Source organism: Lytechinus variegatus, chromosome 2 (genome assembly GCF_018143015.1).
Source record: "Lytechinus variegatus isolate NC3 chromosome 2, Lvar_3.0, whole genome shotgun sequence".
Taxonomy (NCBI): Eukaryota; Metazoa; Echinodermata; class Echinoidea; order Temnopleuroida; family Toxopneustidae; genus Lytechinus; species Lytechinus variegatus.
The window spans coordinates 55,323,921-55,349,783 of NC_054741.1; the positions used below are offsets into that span (position 1 = coordinate 55,323,921).

At 37.1% G+C, this 25,863-nt stretch overlaps 2 protein-coding genes across 2 annotated transcripts; both read left to right on the forward strand.

Moving 5' to 3' along the window:
- Nucleotides 1–621: 621 nt before the first annotated feature.
- Nucleotides 622–12,889, forward strand: LOC121406867 (carboxypeptidase B-like). The gene is made up of 10 exons (XM_041597738.1): nucleotides 622–680; nucleotides 2,915–2,996; nucleotides 3,325–3,570; nucleotides 4,022–4,123; nucleotides 5,722–5,832; nucleotides 7,793–7,906; nucleotides 8,615–8,705; nucleotides 10,067–10,284; nucleotides 11,481–11,565; nucleotides 12,273–12,889. Exons 1-10 carry the CDS (start codon nucleotides 622–624, stop codon nucleotides 12,503–12,505), a joined length of 1,341 nt encoding a protein of 446 aa, XP_041453672.1. The 3' UTR covers nucleotides 12,506–12,889.
- A 429-nt stretch (nucleotides 12,890–13,318) lies between these two features.
- On the forward strand, nucleotides 13,319–24,003 carry LOC121406868 (carboxypeptidase B-like). The gene is made up of 10 exons (XM_041597739.1): nucleotides 13,319–13,404; nucleotides 15,693–15,774; nucleotides 16,457–16,705; nucleotides 17,323–17,424; nucleotides 18,333–18,443; nucleotides 19,180–19,293; nucleotides 20,303–20,393; nucleotides 21,101–21,318; nucleotides 22,737–22,821; nucleotides 23,762–24,003. Exons 1-10 carry the CDS (start codon nucleotides 13,319–13,321, stop codon nucleotides 23,995–23,997), a joined length of 1,374 nt encoding a protein of 457 aa, XP_041453673.1. The 3' UTR covers nucleotides 23,998–24,003.
- The last annotated feature ends 1,860 nt before the right edge of the window (nucleotides 24,004–25,863 follow it).

Genomic DNA, 25,863 nt, shown 5'->3' on the forward strand with positions numbered 1-25,863 from the left:
GTCGTAAGCCGGTCGTAAGAAGGGACGGGATCACGCGGTTACCTGTAAGATACGATAGTCTTAATTTATAATAATAATAATTCGAAGAAAAAAAACAAAGAAAGAAGGAGAGGAACGATTTGAAAGGACACGTCGAAGAAAAGAAAGAAAATAATAGTAGGCCTTACGAGTTGGCGATAATATTAATATCCAACAAACAACATTGCAGTTGGTGAATGGTCATTGATACGGTTACACTTCGTAATTCCGAAACACGCAAATTGCCTATACCTCGATGTTCGTTAATCCGAAAACGTAAAAGGGTTCGTTAATCCGAACATTTGTGACGATATTCCGAAAGTTCGATAATCCGAAAACAAAATAAGGTTCGATGTTCCAAAGGTTCGTTAATCCGAAAGCGAAATTAAGGTTCGTTAATCCAAAAACGAAATAAGGTTCATTGTTCCGAAGGTTCGTTAGTCCGAAAACGAAATAAGGTTAGTTAATCATTCAGTTTTCGGACTAACGAACCTTCAGAATTACGAACCTCACTTCGTTTTCGGACTAACGAACCTTCGGAATTACGAACCTCATTTCGTTTTCGGACGAACGAACCTTCGGAATAACGAAGCTTACGAATGTATGCGTATTGATACAGGTATACAGATGCAGATCAGTGGAGGTGGTCAGATGCGCCGGAAGTGAGAGGGGCCGGGGGGGGGGGGGGGTTAAAGGCAGTTAAGCTTTTAGGGGGGAGGGCACTCAACTATCGTCTCTTAATTGGCCGGCCCATTCTGTTGTTGGTGGTGCAGTTGATGCTTGTCTCTGCTCTGATACGGATAATATAACAAATCAGTGGCGTTGGCTGGCAAAAAGCAGAAGGGGTCGATTTTTAACCCCAGCTTATGGGTCCACTTTAATATAATAATATAGGATATTTATATTTGCGCACATATCCACCTTGTTAGGTGCTCAAGGCGCTCCTATATTACCCGGCGATAAGCTAGGCGTTCATAGCGCACACAGCTACCTAAGGAATTACTTCCTACCGGTACCCATTTACCTTACCTGGGTTGAGTGCAGCACATTGTGGATCAGTTTCCTGCTGAAGGAAATTACGCCATGGCTGGGATTCGAACTGACGACCCCCCACGACCCTCTGTTTCTGTTATTAGAAAAAAAACATAGCTAATATAATAGCCTAATAATGTATCCTAAATCAACTATACCTAATTAGAAGTGCATTAATTACAACATTTTCTCAATGGTCGCTGCGAACACTGCTGTTTTTCATACTTCATGGCTTGTCGTAGTAAAAGAAGCAAAAGTAGAAGAATAATTGTTGTTTTATGACGGATTCAGCGCATAGATTATGTTTACTTCATGGAATGTGCACCTGCCTGCTTATAGGTCAAGTCCAACCCAGAAAAAATGTTGATTTGAATCAAAAGAGAAAATGAGACAAGCATAATGCCGAAAATTTCATCAAAATCGGATGTAAAATAAGAAAGTAATGATAGTTGAAGTTTCTCTTATTTTTCACAAGAGTTATATGTACAATAAGTGGTAACCCAATTTAGTCACATTCAAATGAAAAAAATGATGATGTACCTTACTCATTATTTCTTTTGTTTTTTTTTAATGTTTGAATCATACAATATTTCGATTTTTACAGATTAGACAACAAGTACTAATCTGACTGAACCATAAAATGTTAGAAAAATTGTAATTCCACATAGTCGTTGAGAAATAAAAAAAAATCACAGAACAATGACGACGGAGAATTAGATTTTCATATAATAAAATGCAAAAGAAATAGTGAGTGAGTGATGTCATTAAATTGAGGGAAACTTTAAAATGTCATAACTTCTTTATTTTACATCCGACTTTGATGAAACTTTTATTGTTATCTTTGTGAATTTTTCTCTTATTATTTTAATCATTTTTTTTGTTGGGGTGGAATTGTACTGAAAAGTTTGGCAAACCCAAATTTGTAAACTCCAACCATGGAGCTATAATAGCTCTATGCTCCAACCAAGCGCTCAAACAAACAACAAAATATGATTCCTCCCCCATTCAGCGGCCCTGAGCAAGAGAAGGGCAGAGTGCCCCCTCTGACAGAATTTCAATGACCTTTTGTTAGACATTGCATCTCCTGCCTGATGGGAGTTTTCCAGGACCTACCTTCCTCTCAGTACAATTTGATTTCGTAATGGTTATAAAGTTATGTATTCCAAGTTTGTAAACTTGCCTAAAACGTCTTTTTATCCAATAAGCTTATTAATGCATAGTAATCCTATCAATCAACTCTATATTGTATGTTCAAGTTCCCAAGATAATGATTTCAAAACATCGACACGTTACGTCATCGAATAATCTATTTTTGGTACGATAAAGGGTTCATAACAAACTAAAACCATTGTTATCGTGGGGATAACTTATATACATCATCATGAAGGTGCTCATGAGAGTGCTCGCAATTTTGGTCATCTCCGTCGGGTTTTCTTCAGCCAAGTATGAGGGTGAGTAAAATAATGACAGTTTACTATACTATCATTAAACTTTTATTAGTCCGATGACTAATTAGGAACTATACACTTAATCAATGTGATTTTTAGTCCACGTAATAAGCCATCAAAATTATGAGCCCTCTCATCTAATAAAGTATATTCGGTATATCCAACTCTGTGAGATAAAATTACAGATTATACATGATAGATAGATAGTACCCACGGCCGAAGCCAGGATTCAACCCCCCCCCCTCAAAAAAAAATGACAAGCAAAAAAGGTCAATCAAAAATAGTTACACTGGCCGCCCCTGGATCCGCGCACGCTTGTACGTGCTTTTGTTAAAAGATAGTTATAGTTAAAATGTCATAAATCAGAATATGGGCTTACATTTAAAACATTATCTGCTTATGAAACCATATCATAGATGGCAAGTGTGGAAAGTGGTTCCCGCCAGCAATGCGCACAGAACATGGCTGAGGGAATTAGAATCTAATCTTGGAGATGTGGTAAGTTTCTCATATTAACTTGCAAGTAACTTCCTTTATTATTTAAAGAAAAGTAATTGTTCTCAAACATCTCTCCCTCTTCTTCTCTCTCATCTTCTCTCCTTCTCTCTCTTCTTTTATTATTGTTTATATAGACTAAATTGAATGGTTTTAGGAACAATTAATGTAAATGAATTATATAACAAATGAATTTTCTATTGCGATCCTGAAAGGGTGTGTTTTTAAGAAGTTTGGCTGATACAATATAACCACTACATGATCTTCAATGTCATCAACCAAGAAATTAAAAAGAATTATATTCATTTTTTTCATTCTTCCCTTTCCTTAGCTTGATTTTTGGTCAAGCATCTCCAAGATCCCTGGCGAATCGGTCAACATCATGATCCCTCCCCGATTCCAGGGCACTCTCAGTGACGTCATGAACACCATCGAACTCCCATATAAGGTCACCATCGACGACGTAGGTCAACTTATAGCCAATCAGATGTCAGCTATTCATGAGAGGCGGGATCGTGAACCGCGATCAAGTTCATTGGCAAACTTTGATTACAACGTGTACCACCCATACGACGAGGTATTTGTATTTGAAGCGATTGTTGTATTGATAATTTATCATTTAAATTATTGCATTTCACAAGCATCAGCCCCAGCCCCGTTGTGAAGGAATACAGCATGAATTTTATTACACACGATAGCTGTATCACTATCTCGAATGACAGTATTTTAACTGGGACGGGGTAATTCCATTCCTTTTTGATAATTTTGTTTCCACTAAATCTAAATATAACTTTCCTTTATGTATTAGCTCCCCGTGATGTCACTCTATTCTATATATTATTATCTAAATTTGTGACCATATCTAAATTTCTCGCAATAATGGGTCTTCTTTTGAGCATATTCGCAAACCTAAAATTTACCTGATTTTCAAAGTGAGGTTGTTTTCATGAACTATTGCTCTAGTTCAAAATGGATTATTTATTGGTTTCGGGCATGTAATTTACACCTCTCTTTCAAAACAATTTCAGATTCAGCAATGGGTGTCTGACATAGCAACAGAATATTCCGATATCGTCTCACCTTTTCTACTAGACCACTCTTATGAAGGAAGGCCAATTAATGGATTCAAGGTGAGATTGGGTCATTATGAGTATTTGATTTAATTCTAATTGTTTATTTACTGATCAAGTAATCAATCTTTTTTCATAGAGAAATGTGCAACTACATTATGAAGTAAAATGCGATGTTAAGGTCAAAGCCATGCAGACTCACAGGTGTTAAAATACACCAAGGAATATGGCCATTACACCTAATATAGTGTTAGCATAAAGAAGAAAATGACTGTTTATGATAACAAGTCAAACGTTTTCTACTGTACATTTTCCCCTGTATTCAGATGAAAATTATATTTGTCTATTTAAGGTAATAAAGTGTTATCCGTTTCCCACCATAGTACACTCACAGTTAACTTCAATGGGGCCCGCAGTTCTAAAAGCTTGCTTTTATGTAGGTCCAATCATATTATTATAATTATTTCTTTGGCCTAAATTAAGCTTTAACTTTATAACTTTACTGATTGTTTTATTATTATGTTATTTGTATACATTTCTGGTTATCTATAATTCAATAGTATGCTTATTGTTGCTGCTTCTTTTATGTGAATCAAAATAAAAAATACAAACTATGAAAATAAATGAAATAAAATGAAATGAATAAATAAATAGTATGCTACTCATACCTCTACTGCAACTATACTTCTTGCAACTGCACTACTTCTCCTGCTGCTGCTGCTACTACACTACTACTACTACTACTACTACTATACTACTACTACTACTACTACTACTATACTACTACTACTACTACTACTACTACTACTACTACTACTATACTACTATTCTACTACTACTACTACGATTACACTTTGTAATTCCGAAACACATAAATCCTATACCTCGATGTTCGTTAATCAAAAAAATGTAAAAGGGTTCGTTAATCCGAACATTTGTAGCATTATTCATTATTCCGAAGGTTCGATAATCCGAAAACGAAATAAGGTTTGATGTTCCGAAGGTTTGTTAATCCGAAAACAAAATGAGGTTCGTTGTTCCGAAGGTTCGTTAGTCCGAAAACGAAATAAGGTTCTTTAATCATCTCGTTTTCGGACTAACGAACCTTCAGAATTACGAACCTTCATAAATACGAACCTTCGGAATAACGAAGCTTCGGAAATACGAATGTATGCTACTACTACTACTACTACTACTCCTACTACTACTACTACTACTACTACTACTACTACTACTACTACTACTACTACTACTACTACTACTACTACTACTACTACTACTACTACTACTACTACTACTACTACTTCTACTACTACTACTACTACTACTCCTACTTCTACTACTACTACTACTACTACTACTACTACTACTACTACACTACTACTACTACTCCTACTCCTACTACTACTACTACTACTACTACTACTACTACTACTACTACTACTACTACTACTACTACTACTACTACTACTACTACTACTACTACAAATACTACTACTACTTCTACTACTACTACTACTACTACTACTACTACTACTACTACTATACTACTTACTATAACAGCTCGACCCAGGTAAAGAAGGGTTACGTCTGCTTGGCTGTCTTTCTATTTGTTTGGTTTTCATTAATGGATCCCTATCTAAATTTATTTTGTTTAGATCCGGGGAACTGGAAGCCAGTCTGAAAACCCAACTGCTGTCTGGTTTGAGGGTGGTATTCATGCTCGTGAATGGATCTCACCGGCTACTGTCATGGGATTCACTCAAAAGGTAGAAAGGAAGGGGAAAGAGAGAAGGGGAGAGGGAGAAACAGAAAGTGGAGTGGGATTGAACTATAGAAGGGGAGAGAGGGGGAGGGAGAGTATATAAGTAATTCGTGCCCGCCTCCCCGCTCACGTCTCCCTCTCTCTTTCCCGTTCCTTCTCTTCTTTTCTCTGCCCTTTCCTTGTATTGTTTATTGTATTGTATTTGTGTCTATATAGGAGTATCCCGCCACAAGCCTCAGCTTTCAGGGTTTAAGCCTTCTTCGTTAAAACCGGCTCGCACATTTTATATTCTTCATTATAAATTAATATTATATGAATTAATGTATACGAAAAATGTCACATGGAAGAAAATAAATGTTTATTTGAAATTGATTTGGAAAAAATATAGAGAGGGGGACTCCGGGGGTGGCCCCGGGGCGATTTAGATGCACACAGCACGGACTTCCTGCTCAGAATCTTCTAAATAGAAGAAAATATTGATTAGTGTGGTATTAAACTGTTCAAAGAGTAGAGAGACGTTCATATTTTTGTTTCAAATTCATTGATATTTTTTAGTGATCTATATTAAGGAGATACATTTTGATGATATAGGCCTATTTCAATTAAATGAACTACTTTACTTTGAACACAGGGTTTATTTATTTGTGGTTGCTATGTTGGGCATAGTTTTGGGTAAACTGTTAGTATTGTTAAGAGCAGCCCGTGTTTTAATTTGCATACAATTTGTAATACAGTACAAAATTTAAAAAAAATAAATAAAAAAGTGGTGGATCAAGAATTCACCAGTAAAGGGGGGGGGGGGGCAAAACTCTCTTTCAGAAATTTTCGACAAGCCAAAATTAAAAAAAAAAGTCAAAAGATCACTCACCACCATTTTAAACTTTTTCTGATGAAAAGACCTTTTGAAACATAAATTCAAAATATGAATTCATTTACATAAAAGTATCCTGTGGACAAAAATGGGGCAAGCTCCAATCGTCACCTTTGCTTCGAGGAGGTGGGAGATTCCATTTTTACACAACTTTCTACCGTCATCTTCAATAAAATTCACACCCCCAAAAGTTAGGGACATCGGTCCGCTCCACCGATCTGCCACCGATTGGGGGTACTCTATGACTTTTGCTGCAATGCATGAATGCTGTGTTATGCATCATGAGTCAACAAGTTCTCTGAACGAAAGCCAATCACCCATGGGCAAGCCATGTATCTTTTATTATTAAACTGATACGAATTTGAATATAAATAACAAATAAAGTCTCGTTTAAACATGCCTTATAATTATGTTCAACCTTGATGCACCAATTTGTACATTTTCAGAATATTTTCATATTATATGACAAATCAATAATGAACTTGTACGTTAAGTACACTTTGTGATGATGAAACATCTCGTACATGCTATCAAATGTACAAGATTTTATCTCAAGTTTTAATGCTTTATTAATATACATCCAACTGTTACCAAATTGTTTTTCATCTTATGAAACATGGTAGCAGAAATTAGCAACGGTATCTTTCAATTTTCTATAGAAGGGTCTCGTGTCCGAAGTCGGACGCGAGTGCCCAATGATCAGAATAAAAGACAGACATTTTTCTTAAATTCTTTACTTCCTTTATTATTTTGCATATATTCATGTAATCCATTCTGATACACCATAAACCTTTTGTTATTTCTCTTTGAAACTGCACTGAAAAATATCATTTTTTTCCTAAATCATATAGAACATTAAAAAAGTTACGAAGCTGAATTCACTGGATTGTGAAGAACGACTGAGGAAATATTAACTAACACTTACGTATTAATATAACTTATAGGCCCTGTAGAGATTTTCTGCAGAATTGTTTTTGTGGAATTCATGTTTGCTTTATTCATATTCGATAATTAGCTGGGGTGGAGCCCTGGTATTTTTATTAGGAAGAAGTATGGCAACCTAAATTTAAAATATATTTTCTGAATCTTATAGCTCCTAGACGACTACAGAAATGGCGACACATTGGCAGTGAATATGCTTGATAATATAGACTGGTATATCGTCCCATCTCTTAATGTAGATGGCTATTCATACACATGGGATCAGGTAAGAAAGAGAGCTATCAATCTTTTGACAAATGGGATTCCTTTTTTCTTGGTCATATTGGGGACCAAATTTGCCAATCTTCAAAATAAGTATGGATATTTGAATGAAAATTAGTCAATCAATCACATCTGTTTATTTACTACTGGAGTAAGGGGAGTAGACCCAAATCCAGCACACATTACCCTCCTTTTGAAATTTCACATTATCATAAATGTATATTTGTCAAAATATATTTCCACACCATGTATTGGAAGAAAGAGATGCTGGATCAACAATGATTTCCTTCTGTCCGTATTTTTTAACGGGAGCACCTTTTTTCCAGCTTATATGAAGGCACTTAAAGGATGATCACCAATTTCACAGGTTGCTTTATCGCTCCATGCCCCCCCTTTGCACTGTTAAAAAAAGCTGATTCTACAGAAAAAAGAAGATTTTGCAGAAAGAAATAATAGAATCATTCTGTAAATTCATGAAACAATAATTTTTTGCAACTTAACAGAACAGGTCTGTCTAAAAGGGGAAAAGGGTGTTTTATTTAAGAAATTTGTAAGATTCCACACACCAAATACCAATTTCCTGTAATCTGGTAAGATCTGGTAAGATTACAGGTGTTCTCGAAACACTGGTGCAGGAACTTCTTTTTATTTTAAGGATGTGTGGGGGGCCCAGTCATTTCATACCTCTCGTGTTTCATATCTTCATCGATAGGATCGTCTGTGGAGGAAAACCCGATCACCAAACCAGGGCTCGTCTTGTACAGGGAAGGACCCGAATAGAAACTGGGCATTCGAATGGGGAGGTTTGTCTTCTTTTAAGTTTACTTGTGAGAAAACAGGGGACTGATTGAGAAGCTATATTATCGTCCAAAAGCCCCCACCCCGTAGTCCTTTATTATAAATTGATAATCAATTATTATCAATGATTATCAATGGAGGATACCAACTGGGCGCGTATAGCCGACTGCCCAGTAACGGTTACACCCTATGTAGGCCGGGGGGGGGCCTCCGAGGCCCCCCCCCTCAACGAATCGCGTGATATTTTCGCCGTGCGAAATTTTTTGACCGCGCCGCTCGCTGACTTTTTACTTTCAAGTCTTGCGCAACTTTTGAGACCAATTTTGCGTCACCCGGGTACGTGGTTCCGAAATTACGCAACATTATGTAAGTGCATGTCAGACCGAAAATTGCTCAAAAACATGATTTCATGTACAAAGTCAATGCAAATTGTGTTTTCAACCAAAATTCATAAATGTATGATTATTTTAGGTTTTTCTAGTCTAAATGTATTCATTTTATGCTTTTTATGATCACAGAAGAGTCCCCAACAAATTTCATTGAAAAAACAATGAAAAACAAAAGGTCAAAAAACAAAGAAATACATAAGAAATTGCAAAAAACAATATAATACATAAGAAAATAATTTGATATCACAATTTTTCTCATGTACACTTGCTAAGGACACCACAAAGAGTTTCTATACCAAAAATTAGTACATTTGGAGCTTTATTTAGGGAGTTAAAGGGAAAAGTATGATTTCGCACACTAATTACGCATAAATTAGCATAATCACTTAATAGCGATTCGCATGAAATAAATTACTATACAATCTTGTAGATTATGCTCCAGGCAACCCGCGTGCCAATTTTCGGCGCGGTCGACGGCCGAGATCTTAGGGGGGGGGCCTGGGAGGCCCCCCCCCGGCCTTAGGAACTCCCAAAATACCCCGGCCTAGATAGGGTTAAGTCTTGTATAGGGGCCACAGTAAACATCGGCTTCGTAGCAGTCGAGGGGAGCACGCATTACGCGCCTCCCTCAGTAATAACAGGGGGCAGTTTCATAAAGCTATTCGTAAGCGACATTAAGAACGACTGGTGATTCTTTCTTGTGGTAAATAATATTCACCATTAGATGTTCATTGGTGATTATTTAGCGCGTAAAAAAGAGTTCACTAGTCGCTCTTAAATTACGAAGAGCTTTATAAAACGCCCACTTGATTTAGTCACACTAACCCAAATCGAAAACTGCAGAAAAAAGGCCCCAAAAAAGAAACACTAACAGGACGGAACATGCTAAGATTGAAGCATAGAACGCTGACCGAACCCCGCCTCTTCTACATATTCAAGATATCTTGTTGATTGGATGATCTTATTGTTTTTTCTAGGTCCAGGTACCAGTCCATGGCCTTGCTCAGACAAGTACCATGGTCCAGAACCACTCTCCGAACCCGAGGTGGCCGCTGTGACCAGGTTTTTGAGGGAACGTAAAGCCCAGGGCCAGGACTTCATTGTCTTCATCGATTGGCACAGCTTTTCACAGAAGGTCATCGCACCGTGGTCGTACAAGGACGTCGATACACGCACCAAAGATTACGATGACCAGGTAGAATGTTGCGCTAATGGACGAGACGCTGTCCGCAACACTTGAAGATACCGCGTTCCAGATGCGATTCCTGGGCAGGACATGCGAACAAAAACTTGACAACTCGATCAAGTCCGATCAAGATATTTTCGGACATATCGGTCTAGTATAGCACTTTTAACTTTAAAAAGTTAAGCTCCCTTCCATAATTTCCATAATATACCCATATAACAATACAACATGTTAATGTGGATAAAGACTGTCGTCAATTGAGGTTTGGCCCCTCATTTGCCTTCCTAAGCAAAATAACCAAACCAAAAAAATCTTGATCGTGCTTGATAGAAATGATCAGTTCGGAAGATAAGTGCCGTTTTCACGCGGCTAGCGAATGTTTTGCGAATTACAGTAAGGTCTTGCAAGGACGAGAATGTTAAAAAATCCAGCATTCGTATTTTATGCGACAAGATGTGCAAAATGTGGAAGCTTCGCCAATTGTTCCTTTTCTTTGGCGAATAATTTTTTTTAACTTCTCCCGAACGAAAGGCGACTCAAAGCGACTCCGCGAACAATTGGCGAATCTTACGAACATTTAAGCCAAAAAAACCTTTCCGATCATTTAAGCTTTTTCATTCATTCTTATGCATTTATTTCGTTCATAGAATAAGAATAACATTCACAAACATATAAATATAAAAACAAAGGCAGGGCAGAAGGCAGAGAATCCTGCCACCAAAAAAAGCTTTAGAGCCATGTCTGATTGAGTAAACCAACCCAAAGAAAAAAATGATAAATGGAAAGCGATTTGTTTCGAAATTCTAGTTGAAACCTTGTTATAAAAACAATATCAACACCCCAAGTCTGCTATTTCACAAGTCATAATTCTGCAATGTTTAAATGCACTGTATAACACTGGCGTGCAGATGAGAGATTTAGGGATAGATGCACCCACACAAAAAAAAAATGTTCCGTGACCGAGAAAAAAGGAAAAGAAAATGGTATATCTGTCACAAATTGAGATTTTTGTTTTAAAAAAAGGTCATGCTCTCAAAAGCACCCCCCCCCCCCTTGACGTTCATGGCTACTCGAAACAGTTGACTCATTCTGCAACTGATGATACTATCAATGTTATGAAATTAAAGAAAATTTAATTGATATTGGCAACCTGATAACTGTGTTTTAAATCTTACTAACCTCTTTATGTTTTTATTTTTTGTTAGATGGCTTTCGCTCGAGCTGTAGTAGATGCTATAAACGGGGTTCATGGCAAGGAATTTACGTACGGAGCTGGAGCTGAAATTATGTGTAAGAATTAAGATGACATCTTGTCCCTTTGGAATAATCAGAATGTAGGAAATATAGGGTAGTTTTTATGTATTCCCCGTGCATATAACTTCGTCCTCCTCCCGATCATCATTATCACCATTATCGTTATCGCCATCACCATAATCATCATTACCATAGCCTTCATCGTCTGATTGTCATCATTACGACCATTATTATCATGATCGTCATCAGCATGATCGTCATTATCATTATAGTCACCACCACCATCATCATCATCATAACCATCATCGTCATCATCATGACCATTATCATAATCGTCATCATCACCATCATCATTATCATCATCACCATCATCATCACTATCATCATTATTGTCGTCATCATCATTAACATTATCATCACCATCATCATCATCGTCCTAGCTCATCAAGGCCCGCGGAACGGTTTTCAAAGTAGGGGGGGGGCTGACCATGCAAAAAAATCACAATCACATGGTCGTTTTTACGTTTTTGTACACGGTTTTGGAAAAAAAGAGGGGAGGGGCTGAAGCCTCCCAGCCCCCCCCCCCCCGCTTCCGCGGCACCTGCGTGCTCATCATTGTCAATGACAACACCGCCGTCATCACAGTCGTCAAAATGACACCATATTGTTTGTATATGTTTTGTTAATGATACAAAATAATGGAAATAAATATCTATTCAATTCCATTCAATGATCACTTCCAGACGCGGCTGCCGGATCTAGCAAGGACTTCGGGTACGCGGACTTTGAACCGACGGGCGACGATAAGAACGGCGGCTTGGGATGCAAATACTCGTACACCATCGAACTCCGTGACACGGGCGAGTACGGCCAGCTTCTTCCAGAATGGCAGATTCAACCGTCTTACGAGGAAATCTACGCCGCCGTGCGAGCCATGGGTGACCATATTTTGAGAGAACTTGGTTTTATAGCTTGAAAATCAATAATGAATGAATATACAGACAAAATGAATTATCAAGGATGAATGGGAGAATTAACGAATACATAATATGGATAAAGATGTGGAAGGGAAGATAGAAAAATACTAAAAATTGAGGATTGGCCGAATCATCGATCAAGTCGATCGCATAAATTTGAATTAACGAACAATAATAACATCACAAATAATTATTCCCATAAATTCATTTGCATCAGGTGAAATTTGCCATTCTTTTTAGCTCATTCATAAATGGGGATGGCGTCATGACTTAATGTGACGGAGGAGGGCGGTGGAGACTGATTTAACTGGAAGTAATGGACGAAAAATTAATTTGAAGAGAAATCTCATGTTTCGATTATGTAATAAACGCTTTTTAAAAAGTTTTCTTGCTAACAGTATTTTGTATTTTCTTTCATTTCAGTTGAAAAGATTATAATGCAGTCACATTTCACTTAATGTGGCCTTATGGCGAATCGAAAACAGCGACTTTTTAACAGTTTTTGTACCACCTACATATTGGTGGTGTGAGTAACAAAATAAATAAAACGGCTGTTTTCGACCCATCGTACGGCCACTGAATGAAAATGGGACCGCAGCATAAGAAAAGCCAGTGCTGCATTCACATCAACGGCTTTCACTCCAGACTGATCAAGGTTGTTACGTTGATGCAAATGGCATAATGATCGGTCTGTTTGGATTCCGTTTCATGGGTGTGAATGTACCACTGAATGTATGGGAAGGTAGGGATTAAATAGTGTGACTGTGTCATTATTAGAAGAAAATGAGAAAAAGAAATTAAGAAAGAGTGAGATGAAGATTGAGAGATGCGGAGGGAGAGCAATAGATAAAGGAGGGGAGAGACGAGGGAGGGGGAGACGGAAAGGAAGCAAACCAGAGTAAGAGAGAGAGAGAGAGGAAGATTGAGAGGTGCGGAGGAGAGCAATAAATAAAAAATAAGGGGAGACGGAGGGAGAGACAGACAGAGTGAGAGAGAGAGAGAGGGGGAGGTGATGGGGAGAGCAGTGGAACAAAAGAGGAGAGAGACGAGGAAGGGGGAAATGGGGGGGGGGGGGGAATAAGGTTGAATAGAAAGTGGTAATGTAGACACAGACAGAAGATGGATAAGTTTGGAAAATCAGCTGTTGAAAGCAGAAGAAGTGCTACAGATTTCATTTTGCTTGCCAGTGGCGGAACTCCTCTGCCTCAGCGGGAAGGTGCACGTGCACACCCAGCCTATGCCATTGAATATAGTAGGTTTATAGGGAGGGGAAATATGACTAAAAAATAGGGAGAGGCGGAGAGAGACGGGGGATGGAAGGGTGGTCATTTAGAAGACAGTTTCTACTCATAATTTTCAGTAAGATGTATAAAATCTATTTCTAATAATAATAAATATAACATTTATGAGGCGTCGATTATGTATAGTTTCCTATTCAATGGGGCACTATAATATTACACCGGCTTTACCTCCAGCTGCCAAAGGCGCTTGATGCATTCAAGGAATAATCATGCCGGCCCTCACCTGGGTCGAGTGCAGCACGATGTGGATGCATTTCTTGCTAAAGGAAAATACGCCATGGCTGGGATTTGAACCCACGTTCCTCTATTGAAAGACGGGAGTCGTAATCACTAGAAGACGACGCCCCCATACATTCTAACATGATAGATATTAATTCTAACTATTTAACATGTTTAGTCACTCTTTCTGAGAGAACGCCTGATGGAGCCTATTCCATAAACGCAATTTATTTGGTCGCCACGAAATGCTTTAGTTAACACTATCCTATGTATTCTATTCCATGCACTGGCGTATGGATTGCGGGGGGGGGGGGGGGGGGGCTTAGAACCATGTACCTTTACAACTTGTCAAGATCAAGAAATGAATGATAAAAAAAGAAAGAAAAGGAAAGGAAATGAGGTGAAATATGATTGTGTTGTGAATATTATAAAAAGCAGTAAAAATTATTTGTTTAAAAAAAAGTTTTTACCATTATACGCCGTGTTTGGCCCCCTATATTTTTATTCGCTAAGTACGCTACTATTAGATCCTTTACTTATTACATATCTACAGTCAAACAAGATGATATTTGTCATATGATAATGATATATTCTTCTGTTATCAATATAACGCACCTGCTGGTATCTAATTGAAGACATGCACTTTCTGGATTATAAAGAATATTGTCATAAGAACTCATATTGCAAGCAGAGATTATTTGAATATCAGCAACCATGAATTTGGCGGGAATAATTTTTGTACTAATAGCAGTTGGTCGTTTTTCAGAGGCAAAATATGAAGGGTAAGTGCATTCATGAATATGATAAATAATCCACTCGTGTATTTTTCTTTGTGTTTAGTACAGCAAAGCTAAACAGATTTGTAGTGCAATTGAAATTTGAAAAAAGGGCAAACTTTGTTTTAGATATGAATACAATACGTGCAAGAAAGGAAGCCCTTTACCATTATCGATTTGCGATCCGATGAAGGAATAAGGTTAAACAATGAAAAATCATCGTACTCAAGTTTAGAACTCAAGTTTAGAACTCAAGTCCTATATAAACAGTCATGACAGTCGTATGGATTCCGAATTGGTGCACTCTTCCGAGCTCTATATATGCCTCGTAAGGTATTAAGTTCATTGAATATCAGTATCACATAACTACATGACCAATACGACCAATATAGACTCATATATTTTTCTATTTTATGACGATCAAGATAATAGACAAAGTAAAACAAAAACAGTCACCTGATTAATAAAAAAATAACGACATTAAGCATTTGCCAATGGCTGACAAACGCCTAAAAGAATTAAAATTCCGTCCTTGTCCCGGCAAAGAGGTGGGGGCTGCTGCACAAAACTGGAAATGAATAGAATGGGACATGACCTCCCTCTGGATCACCCAAAAGAGACGAAATGATTTGGCTTTTTTTTGGAGGGGGGGGGGGGGGGGCTAAAGTTGACGTCATGTTTTTCTCTAAGTAAAATATCATAATGAGCATTACATTATGGCACATCCCTCTTTTTCAATACTATTTTTTCTTGTATCTCAATTTCTCCTCTTCTTGATTTCAACAAAAGTATTATACGGGGAGGTCAAATCTTACCCATTGGCGCCCATCCTCTCATCATGTTCACAGTGGTATTCATAATAACATTTAATACCCCTTTTTCATTTTAAGACATCAAGTATGGCGGATAATACCAGCGACATACCAACACGTTGAATGGCTCGGTGAACTTGAACGGACGAGGGGAGACGAGGTAAGAAATCTCGAAGGGGTATACTTCAGGCAGATAATAGTAACATTTGAATAAACAGAGTAAATTTATACATTATTCTGCATGACAAAACCACGCTTGTCGGAATGTCGAGTTTGGTTGGTCCTTTTTAGGACCAACCCAAGTCCTAAATAAAATATATGGTTTACCATGAAACATCTACACTTTTTCCATTTTTTTGCATTAATAAAAAATCTTCAGAAGTTAAACAATTATACGAGCAAAACGATGAAAATTTCGCAAAATCTGAACATTAAGGAATTCGTTGATTTTTAAAGTCTAACAATATTTGGGGAAAAGAGTTATGTCATCATGAATATGCAATACCGATGGCGTCATGTCAGTCCAATTACCCCCCCCCCCCCCCAACTATAACAATTCATAATCATTTCATATCAATTTTCTTAAATGCGTGTAAAATATGTCTTCTTTAATGAAATAAAACTTTTGTGGCATTCCCGAGGACCAGATTAATCTGCTTTCATCAATAATTTACAAGCATGAGAACCTCTCCAGCTGACTACACCTCAGTAATAGACGCTCGTTTTATCTTGTTTGCACGACATTGTTTGAGTTGATAAGCTATTCTGGCTCCCTCGTCAGGACTAGTCCGCAAAATACCAATGACTAACTCCATGTTTTTTTTTCTTTTGGCAATATGCAGTTTGACTTTTGGACTCCCGTTCTTAAAAGAGTAAATCACCCTGTCGATATTATGGTACGACCTGATCTCCAAAACCTTCTGCGCACGCTCCTGCAGCACAGGGGGCTGGGCTTCCACGTCATGATAGATGACGTAGGCAAACTTGTGTCCAGTCAGATGTCAGAACTATCAGAACGGCGGGAAAATGGGCGATTGAGTGGGACTGCACTGAGTGGCTTCGATTATAATGTTTATCATACGTACGAAGAGGTACTTGATATATTTGAATCAATAACGAAAAATAAACCTCTCTGAAATTGGAAAGTAAAAAGTATGTGTAGCAAAGTTTCCATTAATTTTATGAGGATTTATGCCATGGTCGTTTCAAATTTACACTGAAATCAGTCTCGTATAAGAGGATTAGTGAGGAAGAAAGAAGGAAGAGAAGTGAGTGGTGGAGGGAGAATTTCAATCATTTTTATACGGCGGTATATGTTGCTCATACTTAACAAGAAATAAGCTGCACGTTTTCATTTCCCGACACGTGTATCATGAGTGTACAAGCACCAGAAAATTTCTTAATAGTTGATTTGGGTGGATGGTTCTAAAGCTACCAAATAATAATGATGTTGATGATGATGATGATGATAATAATGATGATGATGATGTGATGATAATGATGATGATGATAATAATAATGATAATAATGATGAATAATAATGATAACAATGATAACAACAGTCATAATGATAATAATGAAATAATAATAATATTACTTTCATTACTAAACAAGAAGTAAACAGCACGTTTTTATTTCTCCATACGACCATACCATGAGTATCAAGCACCAGTAAAGATTTTTACTGATTTTTTTTAATTTCTCACAGATTATGCAGTGGGTAGATGACGTAGCTACTGAATACAGTCATATTGTCGAATCATTCCTACTCGGGTATTCATACGAAGGACGGCCAATTAAGGGAATAAAGGTATGTAGATTCTTAACTTGACACCAACCGATCTTTTTTATTATTATTTTAAAAGGGGAGGGTTGTAGAATCATGCAATTGATTTGTTACGTGGCAATAATAAAAAAAAATATTTTTCAAGCAATACATATTTGGTAGAGGAATAATAACAATAATCCTTGTTATAGATTCAGATTCATCCAAACAATCTAAATATGCAGTCATAGCAAGTATGGAACGCTAGAAGGGAAACACTGAATTAATTAATACTTTTAATATATTTAATATTTTTAATTAATCACTGATGGCTATCATTTTATTCAATTTGATCAAATACATTTTTTATTTTGATCACCGTCGCTATTGAGTTCATGGCTATATATGGTGCATTTCTACCTTTCATCAAATATATTCCTGCCGCGACTAATCCAATTCTCCCTGTCTTGCGGTTGCGACATGGTGCCCTATCCACGTTTTTTAATCTAATATCATTTTCTTAACCTACCATTTCTATTACACTTGTTGGACATTTTTTTCGTTTTAATAGGCAAAATATGATTTTTTTTTCTATTTAGACGAATTGGTATATTATATTCTAGAAGGAGAGCGAAGAAACACTCTAAAAATTTCGAATGTTAAACTCAACATTTGAAAGGTTGGAGGAGTGTCAACCTTTTCCAAATGTTACATCCAACCTTGTATAAAGCTGAATCCAACATTTTGAGTGTTGGGTAGAACCATTAAAAGTGGTAAATGCAACATTTAGAAAATGTTGTCATTCCTCCAACCTTTCAAATGTCTAGTTAACATTTCTCTTTTTAGAGTGAAGTAAGACTTTGCAAATAAAATGAATGAAGGTTGACTCCTCTTAATGTAGCTGAGAAAAGAATATCCCTATTCCAGGCAGTTAATTTCATTTTGTGTTTCAGATCCGGGGAACTGGAAGCCATGATGCAAATCCTCGCGCTGTCTGGTTTGAGGGTGGCATTCATGCTCGTGAATGGATCTCACCGGCTACTGTCATGGGATTCACTCAGAAGGTAGAAAGGAAAGGAAGAGAGAGAGAGGGGGGGGGGGGAAGATTGGAACTTGGGAGGAGGGAGCAATCACTATTATAATCAATAATCAATCAATATCAATTGTTATTGTTCATATGAATATATTATTATTACTATTATTACTGTTGTTGTTGTTGCTGTACATAAGGGTGCTGTAACATGTGAGGCCAATAGGACCATAGTGGCTGTAGCCCGCAGGCAGGCCAGGAAGGCAAGGACTGCCAACCCTGTAGCAGCAGCCAATATTCCCTGTCCACACTGCCAGAGACTATTTAGGGCACAGATTGGCCTGACTAGCCATCTGCGGACCCATCAAGCAAATGATCAAACCCCAGGATGATTTGATGGTCCTCGTCGCATCGACGGACAAACACAGAACATGATTATCATCAGCAGCAGCATTGTAATGATGACGATTATGATAATAATGATGATGTTCATCATCATCATCATCACTATCATCATCAAAATCGTCATCATTATCATTATCTTCATTATCATTATCTTCATCATCATCATCACCACGATCATTATCATCATCATCATCATTATTATCATCATCATCAACATTATCATCATCAACATTATCATCATCATCATTACTACTTAACCTTTAATCCGTTGATATAACATCATCCATTAATTTTTACTGGACAATGTTAATTAGCTTGCATGACACTCTCTTCCCCTTGTGTATCTTTGTTTTCCTTTTTTCTAGCTCCTTGATGAATACGACAACGGTGATAACCTAGTGGTCGAAATGTTCGACAACCTAGACTGGTACATCATCCCATCTCTGAATGTAGACGGCTATAGCTATACATGGTTATCGGTATGAAAAATAATTTGATAATCTATATCATTTTACGCGTATACGGTGTTAAAATGACGATTAGTTATAAGATATTCATTTTTTCTTCAACAATGCCACAAAGGTAATACACACAACTGCTGCTATGGGATAGCTTGAACCCAGGTCACTACTAAGAGCACTCTGGTGGTATAGTGGTTGTGACTATGGTCTAGTAACCCAGAGGTACTGGGTTCGAATCCCGCCCGGTCTACCTGTGAATAATTTTACAGGCAGACTTTCGCAAAGCGGTTGCGTGTGTTAGACTTATGGTGTTGTTGGAGAAAAAAACTGAATATCTTGTCTATTTTCTTGATCACCCAATGAATATTATTTCATTTGACGCTGAGTTTGGTTTTTGTTTTAAGTTGTTATTTATTCAATTCATTCAACACATCAGTACAAGATCATAATATTTTTCGAGTAACATAACATACATTGTATATGCACAGATGTTTAAACATTAATTTGACTTGATCAAAAATATATATCTGCAAGAATATATACATACGTAAACATCTTAAATGATAATTATCTATATTTGAAATCAAAATGATTTGTACTATTGAACCCGTATATTGTGCACCATCCTTTCCTGAATGAATTAGATTAACTTAAGCCTGCTTTTGAAATCGCAATGAACGATCAGTCGTATATAGGTACAATTTTCTACTTCACTTTTCAACATAAAGCTGTTTATTTATCTATTCTATTGTTAATAAGGCAAAAAGTTTTATTAACATTTTACCTAAAAAATAACAATACGTGAACAACTTATACTATACAATATGAACAAATTATAGGTTCGCTGTTCATTCCTCACACATTGAAAAAAATCACGAATCTATTTAGTTGAGACGTGATTAGTCTTTCAAATAGTATGTTTCCTTCAGTCTTCAATTTGATTATCTTTTTTTTTTAAATCTATGCACTGTTCGTTATTCTATTAGATTTTTTTTCTTTAAAAGATTATCTCAATGTTATTTTTCAGGATCGAATGTGGCGTAAGACCCGCTCACTGAACGCCAAATCAGCATGCATTGGTACCGACCCAAATCGAAACTGGCCGTACGAATGGGGAGGTATTTATGTGTTTTAAGTAAAATAACACAAAGCTTATAGCATTGATTGTAGAAAAAATTTTCTATGATTTATTTCTTTTGCTACAATGTACAACAAACCATGTTACGGTACCCAGCTTATATTTTGTGTACAAGCATAGAAGTAGGAATTTGCCACACGCGCCATTTTGTGCTCCTCAATGTTCTTCTGCTCATTTCGCTACTATGAACGTGTTTCGCGTGTGCCGACAGAACAAATAAAAAAAAAAGAAATGAGGCGATCGTGATCGTGATTCAAATGACAGTTCTTTTTGCGATTTTTCAGAATCATCGCGATAAATTTGCCCAGCGCAGTGAGTAGTCTTCTTGCGAATCGAAAACGTTTTTCTCTACGATGTACTATAGATTTCGTACCCGGGTAAACGTGTCCCATATGGGGGGTATTATTTTTTCCAAACCTATAGGCCCACACAAATTCACTCACCACTGGTGATCCGTTCTTGTGTTCTAGTTATATTTTTTTTTAAAGAAAAAAGCATTAAGGGGGAGGGGTCACATTAATCAGTCAGTTATGTCGACTGCAGAGGCTATATTCTTGTAAACGAAAATGTTACAGGAAGCAAACTTTCCTTTCAGAATCATTTTAAAAAGACATTGTGTTTTCAAGACCCACCAGTATTTTTTTTTATTATTTCAACTAATTGCAAGAAAATGATGTCTTTACGAAGGTGTCGGGGCCAGCACTTGGGAATGTTCAGATACCTATCGAGGCGAAAGAGCCATCTCCGAGATCGAAGTTTTCAACGCCATAGATTTCTTGAGAAAGAAGAAAGATGACGGGCAGGACTTCATCGTGTTCATTGATTTCCACAGCTACTCGCAGTTGATCATCGCACCGTGGTCGTACCTAGAGTCCGAACCTCGCACCGAAGACTATGATGACCAGGTGAGTTACAAAGTGTTAACTGGAGGATTTGAAGTCCGGTGTTGACCAATCGGTGTTGGTATTGGTGTTCGGTCGATGATTACATCAGTATAACATGAAGCTGTTTCTGAGAAAGTCTCACGAGGTGTTGAGCTATATCCATAACGCAATGCGTATGATGTTTGTTTTCAACTAACGTTAGGCTTTAAGTTCAAGCATGGGAAGGCAATCAATTATTGTGCTCTCAAAATTAACACCAGTATCTATATATTCACTGAACTTGAAATCACCAAATGTGCAGTAAATATTGGATGTTTTAAAATGAATGGAAAAATTGAAAGTCTCGGATGTTTAGGATCTTGGGGATTGTGAGTTTCACATATAATACGAATGATTTTATGAGCGACTTATATACGGTAAACAAGAATAATCTTTGCATCTCCATAATTACACAAGACAAATCCTAGTTCACGCGGACTGCCAGTGCCGTATAGCCATGATAGCTATATTATATGGTAAGCAGTATTGGGGTGAAAACTCATCGTTTTATGAAAGTGCAAACATACTTATAGGGGGCAAACAGAGAGACTATTCCCTTTCCTTGCTCACATTTCTTCATTAAGATTTATGAAAGTACATAAACTGAACTTTCTAGAAATGTGATTTTATTCTCAGAAATTTACATGCTTTCCCCCAAATAAATTGTTCGTACAATTTAAAGAAACTTGTATTCAACTTATAATGTTCATTATTCACCCATCGTTTCCATCAAATGAAAAAAGTTAATCTAAGCTTTACAAATAGGCCTACCTAGTTTTGATATTCCATATTTTTGTTTTATTTTATGGGCTATTGCGTTTTAATATTTTGATATTCTGTATTTTTGTTTTATTTTATGAGATTTTAAACAAACTCATCAGGCTTCGGCACCATGCACATTCTTACGTATTTCTCTACATTAGCCTTCTGTATTCACCGCAACAGTATCAATCTTGTCTAAATGAAAACGGAAAATGCGAAAAACATATCAATGTAACTTAGGTAAAATCCATCGAATCGGAGTTATGGATGTTTAACGTATACATTTTATGACGTCATTGCAAGCAGCTCCTCAATATGTCATGTCATACGCTTTCGGTATCATTCCACTTTCTAAGAAAGTTGAAAATTATTATGTGCACGTAATTTATTATTAGACACATTATTACAGTATATATTCACCGAGAACTATTAAAAAATAAGAATTTATAGTATGCTAAAATACAAACTTCAAATTGATAATGGGTTTCATCAAATTGATCAATATGTTTGTATTATCTTATGTTTACATCAAACGGACTTTATGTTACGATGGACATCCCTTTCAAGGCTTTATGGGAAGTGTGATGTTAACTAAGTTTAAGATGTTTTGTTTTCTTTCTTTTAATCATCCATAATAGATGGCGTTGGCTTTGGAGATGCAGTCGGCCATCAAAGATACACATGGTGTTGTATACAATTACGGGGCCGGGGCAGACATTTTGTGTGAGATATTTTCTATTTTCTATCTCGTTCGCCTCTTTTTCTCTCTTTTTTTTAAATTCGTTTTCCCCCTCTTTGTTGACAGTATTTCTTTGCTCCTCATCTCATCTTCTCTTTTTCTTCGCTCTTCTTCTTGTTTTTCTTCTTCTCCCCCTTCCCATTCTTCTACTTCTTTTTCTTTCCATTTTTATTATTTTTCTTCTCTCCTCTTTATCATCCTCCTACTCTTCGTATCAAGATGCATAAGTATAAAGGGGTTAATTATGTTAATGAAACCTTAATTATTTTCGTGGCAAATTATAATTTTTATTTTTTTCAATCAATTTAAGGTAAATCAAGCATTGCTTGCCAACCATGTCAATGTAATTGAGTATTTTTTAATGTACGTCTCAACGGCAAGTTGCGAAATTCGCGAAGTACAACACCCTGACGAAAATAACAGCTTATTGGGTCACCCTTCTCCCTCCAATACACATTTGTTGTTGTTGTTCAATTTTGTACACAGTCATGTAATGATAAACGCCCCTCTCAGGGTTTTCCAATAAGGGGGGGGCACATTTTCCCGAGGAAAAATTTGACAAGCAAAAAAAGTCCTAACTGTCTAAAGAGGGGGGGGGGGCACACTTCCGTTTTAACGGCATTTTTACATTACAAATTTTAATTGTGCCTCTCAGGGGGGGGGGGGTGCCTAGTCTGCAGGCACAGACCCTGATTGAAACTTTGATCAATAAGTTGCTCTGGTGTCCACCCCCTTTGAAAATAAGGATAAAGTGAAGATACTGCTACATATATTATCTTTGCCATCCCTAAACAAAGTGAATAGACAAATAAATGAATAAATAAATAACAAAACATTTTAAAATATGAAATATGGATCCGCCCTTGTCTCGAGTCACTTTGTATATTTTTTAGACTCTTACAGTGAAAAATTCTTTACTTTCAGATGCCTGTTCTGGTGTGACCAGCGACTGGGGTTATGGCACCTTTTCCACACACGGGGGCAACACTGATGGTGGACTGGGGGCCAAGTATTCCTTTACTGTAGAGTTGCGCGATGAAGGCCATTACGGATTTCTTCTCCCTGCGGATCAAATACAACCAAGTTACGAAGAGATGCACGCTGCCGTGCGCGCTCTCGGGGCTCATGTCCTGAACGAGATGAGTGCTACCGTTCAATAAACAACCTTGATATACACCGTTCATTTACGAGCTTATTATCTATAACATCGCTAATTTAATGATTTATCAGTTATTCAAAGGTTAAGCAAGAAATGGTTACTTCAAAGTTTTACAGATCAAAGTCTTGATCTTACTGAATTATCTGATTTTGTGAGATAGTATTGATAGAAATCACGCATTTCGTGTTAGAAAAAATACTGGATGACTAAAAAATATTCATATAGGGTCCTGAAATATTTTTAATGAAAAAAAATATTTATCAGACCTTCTGGGTTGGCAATATTCCCTTTTCCACACCTTTTCCACACCAACAACGGATATATCATGGAGGTGGCGTCAAATGTTTAGAAAAAAAACATTTAAACTATACCTGAAAGTTGGGGGTTTAATTCCAAGTTCGTTGAATAGTTTTGGGGATAAGAAATTGATGGCAGGAATTCATTTTTAAAATACCTCAAAACATCTTATTGACAGGTTAGCCAGAATGGGTTGATATTGAATCTTGTGAGGAATTCGCATGTGGCCCCTGTTATCACTTTTTAATTGTTGTAATATTACAGACAGGTATTGCAGAATGTATAATTAAGCAGGCACCTCAATACCCCCTCCTCGTGTCGTACATCAATTTCGGGAAATTCTTCCAAAATAGTCATTTATCGCCAGTACCATGGAGATCATATACAAGCCATCGGCCTATAGGTGCAACAATTTTGCTTATTTCCCCCCTGAATATGCGTATTAAATTATTAAAAACAACATATAAAATGAGAATCAAATTAGGGGGACTCTCATAAATCTAATGAAAATGTTTAGAGGCGAAATCTCATTAATCACATGAAACAGTCAATGACAGTGAAGTAGCCCTAATTCTGCCACTATTCGAAAAGTAAAGTGAAATTTCTTCCCCATATTGGGTAAATGAAGTACAGCAATTACCCTTCCTAGAATCAGTGTTAGATTGCTAATCATGATTATACATTTACTTTGTCAATCAGCTTTATCAAATCTTCGATATGAGTTGCTTTCTGTCGTAGTGAAAAGAGAGGGAGGCAATATGGGGAGGGGGGGGGGGGGTGAGAGGAGGGGAAAGGGGGAAAGAAAGAGATGTAGGTCTATTGTGAGTTCCATTATATTTTCTCTGACGAATATTGCTCCGCTATAAATTCCACACACTAACCGAATGATTAAATTCAACCTTGGATTTACCAATATACGCTACCCTAAACATAACGTAAACTCCTTTTTTCAACCCTAACCCTAAAGCCCGGAGCATCAGTTGCTGGAGCAATTCAGCGGACCTCTACGTTGATTCGCCTTACTGACGAACCCATTGGCGGAGCAACCAAAAGGCATTCGTCCAAGTGCACCCCCCCCCCTCCTCTGGAGGATTTAACCGGGAAAATTACAAAAAAATAGAAACGGGAAAAAGAGAAAAGGGAAAGAGAGAAGAAAGAAATGGAAAAGGAAGAAAAAGAGAGAAGGAAAAAAATGAATGGAAAAGGGTGATTTATGATATTGTTTTGTTTAATATTATGTCAAAATCTAGCATCAAATTAGAACTGCATTATACAAAACCCCAAAAGTTCTCTTGCACTTCGTCCACACTTTTAGAAAAAAATGTCCATGTTTTGCACCCCTCTCAATTCTTCTCATGTCATTACGTCATTCAAATAAAGTGACTGTGTTGTGTAAAACCTTTCCCAGTGCAGGGCCGTGCTTAATTTGGTTTTAAAAAACCGCCATCTTTATGGTTCAATATGGCTTAAGGCCACCGCACACTTTACGACTGTTCGTGATCCGATTTCGGAACAAATCGCATTTTGCTCATTTTCTGAAAATGTGATTGGAACATATCATTTTATGTGA

Bases quoted from the DNA above. Each gene is read 5' to 3' on its own strand.
- LOC121406867 (XM_041597738.1), top strand. From the start codon at position 622: ATGCGTATTGATACAGGTATACAGATGCAGATCAGTGGAGGTGGTCAG. The intron at 3,571-4,021 runs GTATTTGTATTT...AAACAATTTCAG, and splicing joins TGTACCACCCATACGACGAG to ATTCAGCAATGGGTGTCTGA. The intron at 7,907-8,614 runs GTAAGAAAGAGA...CTTCATCGATAG, and splicing joins ATTCATACACATGGGATCAG to GATCGTCTGTGGAGGAAAAC.
- LOC121406868 (XM_041597739.1), top strand. From the start codon at position 13,319: ATGAAGATTGAGAGATGCGGAGGGAGAGCAATAGATAAAGGAGGGGAG. The intron at 16,706-17,322 runs GTACTTGATATA...AATTTCTCACAG, and splicing joins TTTATCATACGTACGAAGAG to ATTATGCAGTGGGTAGATGA. The intron at 20,394-21,100 runs GTATTTATGTGT...GTCTTTACGAAG, and splicing joins CTGGCCGTACGAATGGGGAG to GTGTCGGGGCCAGCACTTGG.